Source organism: Procambarus clarkii, chromosome 64 (genome assembly GCF_040958095.1).
Source record: "Procambarus clarkii isolate CNS0578487 chromosome 64, FALCON_Pclarkii_2.0, whole genome shotgun sequence".
In the NCBI taxonomy this organism is placed as follows: Eukaryota; Metazoa; Arthropoda; class Malacostraca; order Decapoda; family Cambaridae; genus Procambarus; species Procambarus clarkii.
In genome coordinates, this window is record NC_091213.1 from 4,254,063 (window position 1) to 4,265,223 (window position 11,161).

The 11,161-nt window shown below is 40.1% G+C and overlaps 1 protein-coding gene across 3 annotated transcripts; it reads left to right on the forward strand.

The window, feature by feature from the left end:
• The first annotated feature begins 288 nt into the window (after positions 1-288).
• hay (ATP-dependent DNA helicase hay) lies at positions 289-6,691 on the forward strand. Of its 3 annotated transcripts, none has more exons than XM_045759826.2 (3): positions 289-350; positions 2,430-2,558; positions 4,016-6,691. In XM_045759826.2, the coding sequence occupies exons 2-3, from the start codon at positions 2,436-2,438 to the stop codon at positions 6,269-6,271; spliced, it is 2,379 nt and encodes a 792-aa protein (XP_045615782.2). In that variant the 5' UTR covers positions 289-350; positions 2,430-2,435; the 3' UTR covers positions 6,272-6,691. The 3 variants fall into 3 exon arrangements, with proteins under 3 accessions (XP_045615782.2, XP_045615780.2, XP_045615783.2); XM_045759824.2 differs by having other exon boundaries at positions 304-559; XM_045759827.2 differs by having other exon boundaries at positions 323-377.
• The last annotated feature ends 4,470 nt before the right edge of the window (positions 6,692-11,161 follow it).

Here is an 11,161-nt window from a genome sequence, read left to right on the forward strand (position 1 = left end):
ATACAGAGTTTAAATAGCAAATTTTCTTAAAAGCAATCATATATTAGTTATGGGGTTCAAAAGGAGCCAAAAACTATATTGTTCTACGTCATTGTTGCACTTTCAATTACGCTACCCTAACCTAACCGATAATCTAACCGTAACCTAACCGATACTAATTTATCTAAAAACCAACCTGACGCAAACTAAGTTAAAATAACTAAAATAAACTATCAATGTTGGCTTTATATCTGCTGTATGCGAGGTATGTGACGTCACTGTGACGTCACGGGCTCACATCCTGGGACCGTTTTGGAGAAGAGTGTTACTGTAGGTTGTAGGTGAGGAAGTGTCAGAGGCGGAGCTCCACCGTAAGATGTTCTCGCTGTTTTATTAACGTAATGGGTTATATTCGAGTCCCTGGTCGCTGAATATGCCGGTGCAATACTTGTCAATGTTTAAGGCGTGTGCTGCATGATGTTGTTAAACTGATCACCTGCCAAGATCCCCTCCGCGGACTTGAAGGGGGGGAAAAAAAATCGGATCACATTTGGGGGCCATGGCGGCCCAAGACAGTCAGGTTAAACCAATATTTCAGCCTCCAGACTTGTTAACGCTTTAGTTGAGTAGCCCTTGTGTGTGTGATGCATGCTTGTGGAAATATTACACCACAGCTTGTAGTGACTTATTGCCTTTCACAGTTCATGTGCTTTGGTAAGGGCCAAAGGTTACTTCTATGATACGAGCCTTTTTGGTGCCTTCATTTGATAATTACTTACTCGACCCACTAATGTACCAAATTTCGAAGGGACAGTAAATATATCAATATATATTTATTCGTCGATACGAGTTATTTTGAAGCCGTGATAACGTCATGCTGTCAAATTGTCTACGGGCTTTTCACATGTAGTGTTGTCTGCACATTAATAGTAACTTTGTTCACAGTAGGCCTCGTTCATAAGAATCATTTTGTAATTGTGTGTATGTGTTGCTATCTTGCGATACAAATGCATTGCAAGACAAGAACACTTGTCTTGCAGTACAAAACAATACAGTTTATTCACCTTCTTGCAAGAATGTGAATAAATATTTACTTGTAAAAAGCTAACATTTCAGTGGTGTAAAACTGAGATCAGATGCAAGTATTACGGTACAATTAATAAATATTAAAAGTATATGTGCCACATATATTAACTGTTGCCTAGCTAGCTTTGTGTAATAAACAATTATTTTTCTGTGAATATTACGTGGTGCAATGTATTGAAGTCGGTCAGGAAATGACGACAAAATTTTCCATCACTTGCTTCAGGCATTAATTATATAATAAGTTTGCATCTCATATTTTTATCTTGTAGTATTATTTGCCAGTTTGCTATTAGTGTTACATATAGACAGTGTTTACTGTATGTGTTTGTCATAATAGAGTAGCCAGAATGTTTTGGTTAAATTGCTCTTTTCCTACTCACTAAATAAACAAAAAATGCTTTTGCTGATTTAAATACATTTATAAAAAAAAAATTGCTTTTCTGCCCTAGCCTCTTTCATATTTGAAAATCATATCAGCGTATTTACATTAAACATTTCATTACACATTACACATTTCATTATTTTACATTAAATATTTACTTTAGTCATTATTGTGACTATATTAAATGAAGGCTGAGGAACAACAGCGGACCACCAGAAAGGATATTTCTTTACAATAAATGGCTCATTTTTGTCAATAAATGTTGATACGTTCACATGTCCAGTAACTAGACATCATCCTAGGGATGTGAAAATTAACTGATACGCAGACGATGAGTCACAATAACGTGGCTGAAGATATGACCAAACCACATGCCAGAAGATGCAGACTATAACAACGTTTCGATCCGACCAGGGAAACATGTCAATGGATTTGATAATAGTCTGGACTGGGAGCCGAGCGAACAGCACGCTGGACTTGTGATCCTGTGGTCTTGGGTTCGATCCCAGGCGCCGGCGAGAAACAATGGGCAGAGTTTCTTTCACCCTATGCCCGTTACCTAGCAGTAAAATAGGTACCTGGGTGTTAGTCAGCTGTCACGGGCTGCTTCCTGTGGGTGGAGGCCTGGTCAAGGACCAGGCCGCGGGGACACTAAAAAGCCCCGAAATCATCTCGAGATAACCTCAAGATGGTCCAGGACGGACGAAAACGTCGTTGTATCTTCATCTTCTTCTAGTGTGTGGTTTGGTGTTCAATATAGCCCTTAGCTATTGCTTACAATTGTAGCCATTAGTTTATTCTATGCAGGAAAAAGGATACAGTATTTGGTTTTCATAGTCCAATGTAACAGTACTGTACATGAAAATCAATTTGCAGTACTGTATTTTCATTACAAGAAGAGAAATTAGCCAAAGTTGGCATAATAATTGCAAGAATAATATGCAGGTACAGTTCCTACCTAATGTTGTTATATCTATTTCAGACTACAATGGGAAAAAGACACAAATTTTACGAAAAGGGTAAAAAGCGCCGGCGTGATGATGGATTCTCTGATGAAGAGGAGAATGCAGAACTGGAAGGTGTTCCACAAGCTTCTAAACAAAATGTTGAGGTAATAGTTTAAAATAGGTATTAGCTAATCGAGGAATAACTAGATCTGATTAATGAAGATACTTTATGGGCAAATTACACAGTGAAAAATTAATTTCAACCTGTCATATAATGGATAACTACCAGGAAAACCTGTCTATAAAGAGATTTCTCCCTCAGAGACCGGCCGAGCGGTTCCCAGAGATTTCTCTGGGAGCCTGTCGGCCGAGCGGACAGCACGCTGTACTTGTGATCCTGTGGTCCTGGGTTCGATCCCAGGCGCCGGCGAGAAACAATGGGCAATGTTTCTTTCACCCTATGCCCCTGTTACCTAGCAGTAAAATAGGTACCTGGGTGTTAGTCAGCTGTCACGGGCTGCTTCCTGGGGGTGGAGGCCTGGTCGAGGACCGGGCCGCGGGGACACTAAAAAGCTCCGAAATCATCTCAAGATAACCTCATTGCCAATATTCCTCAAAATCCTGCTCCTTAAAGCTTATGTTTCCAAAATAAAACTATGAATCCCCATGAACCAAGCCCATTAACTATCCTACACCCAAAACTGTTAAAGATTTTCTATGAAATATCTTGGAAACTCATTTTAATGAATAATTAAGGTGATACAATTTTTATAGCCATTTTCAGAATAAAATTTGTAGCACTTCCTCTAACATCCACAAGTGAACAACAAAAAACACAAGATATAATAATTTTGAAAAATATGATCTGCAGGAAATTACTTTTCCTAATTTACCCGAATTTACCTGAGGGTCACTAACACTAGTGGCTCGACGAGGATAGGAAGCCGGTGGCTTGTTGAAGGTTCCATCCCCCCCCCCTCCCCCCATTTAAATTGCCTACCACACTTCCGTGGAAATAAACATTCCATTCACCTAGGCTGTATGGGTCTCGAACCCCTCCATATGCCTTGATGATCTTTTCCAGTTGGTCTTGAAAATTTAACAGCGTTTTGGTATTTACGGCTTCAGCAGGTAGAATGTTCCATGGGTTTATAACCCATTTGGGTGAAAAAAGCATCTCCTGTTCTCAGTCCTACATTGTGGCTTGTTGAGCTTGAAACCGTTGCTCCTTGTTTGTGTTACATCTTACCATTTGAAGAAATTGTTCGGATCAACATCCTCTAACTTGTTCAGTATTTTAAAATGGACTAATGATCTGGATTAAAATTAAATTTCACAGGGTCCTCCAGAATTCTGGATTTTTTTTTTTTTTTTTTTTTTTTTTTTTTTTTTTTTTTTTTTTTGACAAATTTGGAATTTGGAGAAGGTATTCTAGTAGCCAAATTTGATCTGTTGTTTAGAGGAGTCTGTATTAGGGAGGTCTGGATTTGGGGGTTAGCACTACTGTGAAATGAATTTGGTATATTAATGGGTTCTATAAAATTTCATACATGTTTTAATATGAACTGTTTTAAAATTTTATATAGTATATAGTATATTTTATGTAGTATTTGTTTTGCAGGAACGTGGAGACCAGTCAACTCCTAAAGATCAATATGGAGCTTTTGACTATCGATCACAAATGGAGCTAAGAGAAGACCATGAAACACGCCCACTCTGGATTGCAACGAATGGCCACATCTTCTTGGAATCCTTTTCTCCTGTTTATAAACATGCCAAAGATTTCCTTATCACCATTGCTGAACCTGTGTGTCGTCCAGAGAACGTGCACGAATACAAATTGACAGCATACTCGCTCTATGCTGCTGTAAGTGTTGGTTTACAGACCCATGATATTATTGAATATCTCAAGAGACTTTGCAAAACAACCTTACCCCCTGGAATCTGTCAGTTTATACAAAGTTGCACGCTCTCATATGGAAAGGTTAAATTGGTGTTGAAGAAAAATCGGTATTATGTTGAAAGTGATTTCCCAGATGTTATCCAAAAACTTATCAAACATCAAACCATCCAGGAGTGTATGTTGAGTCCTAGCGAAGGAATAGTGAGCACAGAGAAGCAAAAATCCCAAGCTATCATGTTCACAAGTCACCAAGCTCAGCTGGCAGGGGGTTCGGAGGACGTGAAGGCTGATGGCAAGACGGATGGTGGTGATGCTAATGGTGTCAACAAGGAAGGCGATGGAGCTGTGCCCGAAGATATTACAGATTTTTATGATAAAATTGATAAAGCTGATGAGGAGGAGGATGAAGATACAAATCTTAAGACTTTATCTTTTGAGGTGAATCAAGATCAAATTGAATTGCTACAGAAAACATGCATAGGACTTGATTACCCATTGCTGGCTGAGTACGACTTCAAAAATGATACTGTGAATGAGGATATTAAAATCGATCTTAAACCATCTGCTGTGTTACGACCCTACCAGGAGAAAAGTTTACGAAAAATGTTCGGAAATGGACGTGCAAGATCGGGTATAATTGTGCTTCCCTGTGGAGCAGGTAAAAGTTTAGTTGGTGTCACAGCCTGCTGTACTGTTAACAAGAAGGCTCTTGTTTTGTGCAACTCTGGTGTGTCTGTAGAACAGTGGAAACAGCAGTTTAAGATGTGGTCCACAGCTACAGATGATATGATTTGTAGGTTTACCTCTGATGCTAAAGATAAGCCATTCAATGCTGGTATCTTGGTGACTACGTATGCCATGATTTCCCATAATCAGAAGCGTGCATATGAAGCCGAACAGACGATGAACTGGCTGAAGGAGCAAGAGTGGGGTATAATGGTTCTTGATGAAGTGCATACTATTCCTGCCAAAATGTTTCGAAGAGTTCTCACAATTGTTCAATCACATTGTAAGCTGGGACTAACTGCAACACTTGTTAGGGAGGATGATAAGATTGCTGACCTCAATTTCCTGATTGGTCCTAAGCTCTATGAAGCCAATTGGTTGGAACTGCAGAAAGAGGGATTCATTGCAAAGGTGCAGTGTGCCGAGGTATGGTGCCCTATGACCCCAGAGTTTTACAGAGAATATCTTATGGCAAAAGTATCAGACCAAAAAATTAAATTGCTCTGTGCTATGAATCCCAATAAATTCAGAACATGTGAATTCCTTATCAAATACCATGAAAATCGCAATGACAAGATAATCGTTTTTATTGATGAAGTGTTTGCACTAATCCATTATGCGAAAACTATGCAGAAACCTTATATATGTGGAAAGACTGGGCAGAAAGAACGAATGGCTATTATTCAGAACTTCAAGTTGAATCCAAAAGTGAATACAATATTCTTCAGTCGAGTAGCAGATACATCATTTGATATTCCAGAAGCAAATGTTTTAATTGAAATATCTTCACAAGGTGGATCTCGGCGTCAGGAAGCTCAGAGATTGGGCCGCATTCTGAGAGCCAAGAAAGGAGCTATCGCAGAAAATTTCAACGCATTCTTTTATGCCCTCCTGTCTCAGGACACACGAGAGATGGGATACTCACGCAAAAGGCAAAGTTTTTTGATTAATCAAGGTTATGCATACCAAGTGATTACACCAACCCAGATGGTGGGCATGGAGGATGAGCAGCTGCACTACACAACACGAGAAGAAAAAGTCCAGCTCCTGGAACAAATCTTGGCCGCTTCTGAATCTGATATGTATGAAGAAGGTGTGTCTAACGAGCGCGGCATGTCTGGATCTCAACGTCGGGTGGGCAATATGGGATCAATGTCGGGTGCGGATGACTCAATTTACGGAGAAAGAAGAAGAGGAGCAAAGAAAGACAGTCACCATCATTTTCTTTTCAAGAAGTTTAGGTCATAGAGCTCAGCATTTTCTTATTATGGACTGTAGATCATGAAGGTATAGTATCTTTTTTTCATCTGATAATTACCTTATCTTGCCTTGTTAAATTACATTTGAACTTTGAGTGGCATTCTTTGAGGGTTTTTTTAAGTTCTAGTGAAATGTTTTTTTATTAATGGCTAAAGGATTACACAATAATGGCCCCAGATGGACCAAAATGTTGTCAATGTTTTGTCTTCAGATTAGTGGATTGGATGTCTGATTGACTAAAAAAATTTAATATTTGTTTGCCTTAATTGTTTTACCATCTTTTTGTATATTTAAGATGGGTAAAGCCCATCTCTATTTTTTTTTTTTATCCCTTCAATTTTTTTTTAATGATCTGTGATATACTAAATAATGTGTTGGAACCCAAATATATTTTGCAATATAAATAAATTTAAATGTATTTTTATTTGATAACCAAGGAGTTTCTTCACTTACAAAATATTTTTTTGTCTAGAAGGTCAGGCAAAATGTTGCTGCTTGTGGTAGACTCCCAACCTCTTTACACACTAAATTGTTTTTCCAAATATTTATATGCATATGCTGTATTGAATTTCATTATAGGTTTTATTGACATTTGTACTGTACAGTATTACCGATATATATAAATTGTACTAATGTATGGCCACAAAGTGCAGGACTTTCAATCGGACATTATTCAGTTGTGATGAAAAGTTAACGGGTGATCGTAATACAGATGGGAAGGGAATTATCAGGAGAAAGTGCTAAGTCATTATGAGTATATAGCACTGGGAAGGGGTCAGGATAAGGATTTGGGATGGGACGGGGGGGGGGGAGGAATGGTGCCCAACCACTTCGACGGTCTGGGATTGAACGCCGACCTGCACGAAGCGAGACCTTCGCTCTACTTTCCACCCCAATTGGTTGGGTGTTGTTTCATGCCTATTATGTGGCTAGTCTGGATGTCTTGAGTTTTCTCGTGATTAGTGTATATTTGGGTTTTCTTCTCCACCCTACCTTGAGGTTATCTTAAGTGATTCAAAGGACCAGTTTCTGAGTGGTCTGGTCAGCTAGGCTGTTTAAGTGGGCTGAGTCATGGATTCTCCTGAACATCATTTCAGATTATTTAAGTTGTTTAAACAAGCTTGGTACTAAGACTAGTTAAAAAAAAAATGTTTTTGGTCGTTTGATTTTGTACGCTTGTTTAGCAAATATTACTGCAAAATCATATAATTGGTATCACTGGAAAGTACAAAAGAAGTTTTATATAGTTTGCAAAAAATGTATAAATACAGTAGTGTATTGTGTAACTATAAAACCAAAATCACGAATCATGATTTCTTTTCGAATATTGTAAAATTGAATAACATTTTTGAAATATGATTTATAAATTTTGCAAGGCCTACTGATTTGCGCATGAAGTGAAAATTTTCAGCAAAATCTGATATTGTAATGGACAAATTCGCAAAAAACTTGTTCACAAAAAAAAGGTGTTCTGAATTTTATTTTTCCCGCCAATAATGTAACTGACAATAATCCTTCTTAATTATATAACATGCTTTGCATATAATTTACAATGACCTGTATTAAACTAATGTTTTGTTTACATAGTAAAAACAAAATACTAGTTCACAAATTAACTTTTTTTGCCAGAAAATTTTACCACCGTCGAAGGTGACTTAAAAATGTGAAACATAAGAGTTAGCCGATTTAATTAAAAATAACGCCTTTTGAACATCCTGCAACCTTGATGGTGCTACATAGTCTCCCCGGCTTGGCGCCTTCTTTTGATAATTAATTACTTTTTAAAATAAGACTAAATGTAGCAATTAAAATTGTTATATTATAAAATATTGAGAAAAACTGTACCCGGATTCATAAACCCGTTACGAACGTGTACATCTTTCCTCAATCTTTGACGGCTTTGGTTACATTTATTAAACAGTTTACAAGCATGAAAACTTGCCAATCAACTGTTGTTATTGTTATAAACAGCCTCCTGGTGCTTCGGAGCTCATTAACTGTTTAATAATTGTAAACAAAGCCGCCAAAGATTGAGAAAAGATGCACAGGTTCGTGTTTACGTACGCCGGGGGACCAGCATGGCGACGGCTGGGGCGACGTACATCATATCTCTCTCTGGAAACTACGATACCGCTGAGGACTTTTAAACAACCTCTAGTACGTGGCACGCATTGGTATAATGATGGTGTTCAGCCGTCTGAGGAGGATAAAGAAGGCGGTATCTTAGACAGCAGACATCATAGTAAAGGTAACAGACGGGATTTGACTGATGAAGATTAAGCACCACAAGAGGTGGCATAAATAGCCAGTAGGTGGCAGATGTTTGGAGTGAAAGTAATGTTTAGTCCGCACACGGGAGACATCTCCCGTCACGCAGGGTGCAGTCGCACCTCCACAGATCTCCAGTATCATCTATTGATACTGGCAAAGGCTTGATGATTGATTGATGAAGATTAAGCCACCCAAAAGGTGGCACGGGCATGAATAGCCCGTAAGTGGTGGCCCATTTGAGCCATTACCAGTATCAATAGATGATACGGGAGATCTGTGGAGGTGCGACTGCACCCTGCGTGACGGGAGATGTCTCCCGAGGCAAAGGCTCAAAAGGGCCACCACTTACGGGCTATTCATGCCCGTGCCACCTTTTGGGTGGCTTAATCTTCATCAATCAATCAATCAACCCCTCATAAAATGTGTTAACTTCAACCACCAACTTATCCCCTGACACTCCCCGAGTGGAACATTTAAGAACTTTAATACAATTCCATCTTCCCGGACCTCCTAGACCAGCAGCATCATGCCAACATCATTTGACCACACGCTATCTGTCAACACATCCGCCTCCACTTTTCACCATTGTATCTGCGTTTCTAATTTTTCATAGTGACGATAATGAGTTATCCGGACCAGTACAGGATTCCGTGTTACCCTCGGCCGGATTGAGTTACCCCTGCGTGGATTGAGTCCTGGAGGGAGCCATTGTGTGGTTACTGTAAATAAGAAATTGGAGGACAATCGATTTTTTTCTGTATTAAAATTGAAACCCTGTTTGGACCAGTTTTAAATCTATACGATGAACAAGAAACTTAATATACCATGCCTATAAGTGATGGAATCACTGAAAATAAATTTTTAATTGTATCAAGATGCCTAGCCTAATACATCCCAACCTCTGCACTGACGCCGTCCAAGCCTTCTTTATCAAAAGTCATCATATCTTGAGGTTATCTTGAGATGATTTCGGGGCTTAGTGTCCCTGCGGCCCGGTCCTCGACCAGGCCTCCACCCCCAGGAAGCAGCCCGTGACAGCTGTCTAACTCCCAGGTACTTATTTACTGCTAGGTAACGGGCATCAGGGTAAAAGAAACATTTTGCCCATTTGTCTCTGCCTAAACCGGGGATCGAACCCGGAACCTCAGGACTACGAATCAGAAGCGCTGTCCACCCAGCTGTCAGGCGCCCTTATCATCCCTAAAAATGGATTACAAAACCTGCAACTGAACTCAAGATTAGGTTTATGATCTCTGCCAAGAGAGCCAACAACGGCACTTTCCCTCACCACAAGAGATTAAGCCTATCCCAATTACTATCCCTACCTTCCCACCCAATATAATAAGTAAAGAACAACCCATTTGCCCGAAACGCATTGCGTAATAGTGGCTTTAGGCATTGTATGTACTAGCTCTATCTATATATCAATCCATTAATGTAACATCACTTGTATGTATATACCTTACCTGAATAAACATCTGAATCTGAATCTGAATCTGAATCTGAATCTATACAGCACATATCAGAGCAGGGGCACCGCTCCAGTGCCAGGTAAGTCTGCTACGGGCTCACCATAGCCCGTGCTACTTGCCCTGCTCCTGAGCCAGTCCACTACGGGCTCACCATAGCCCGTGCTACTTGGAACTTGTTCCGAGTAGCTGAATCTATAACAACAACCCATACAGACACATACACAGCCTCGCTCCTGTGCCAGGTAAGTCCACCACGGGCTCACCATAGCCCGTGCTACTTGGAACTTTTGTTCTGAGTAGCTGAATCTAAAACAACAACAACCCATACTTCAGTTTGAGGCAAAGTACAATGTCTTAAGCCAAACTGATATAGAGCAAACAAACATAGAGCGCTCCCTCGCTCAAACTATTTACACTGGTACACAGAAATCACCAGTAAATAACCAGTTTATTTACACTGATGGTTCCCAACACAAGTCCACAGGTGCCGCCGGAACTGCAGTTGTTGTGACAACCTGAGAAGTTGTGACAACCTATAAATAACTGGGCCTCCGTTATTGATTTATAGTTTAACAAATCGACTTGAGAATGGTCCAGGACGGACCGAAACGTCGTCGTCCCTTCACCTTCTAGCGTGTGGTCTGGCCAACATACGTTAGCCACGTTATTGTGACTCATCGCCTGCAGTTTAACAAACTCTACAACTAGCTCATCACTTCTGTAATTTGCTTATAGCTAAATGAATATTGGGTTCAGTTGCTGAACCCCTGTAATCTTTTCCACTATCACTCAATCACAGGATGGGTATGGGGTCTACTACCATTCACAGGATGGGTATGGGGTCTACTTCCACTCACAGGATGGGTATGGGGTCTACTACCACTCACAGGATGGGTATGGGGTCTACTACCACTCACAGGGTGGGTATGGGGTCTACTACCACTCACAGAATGGGTATGGGGTCTACTACCACTCACAGGGTGGGTATGGGGTCTACTACCACTCACAGAATGGGTATGGGGTCTACTACCACTCACAGGATGGGTATGGGGTCTACTACCACTCACAGGATGGGTATGGGGTCTACTACCACTCACAGGATGGGTATGGGGTCTACTACCACTCACAGCATGAG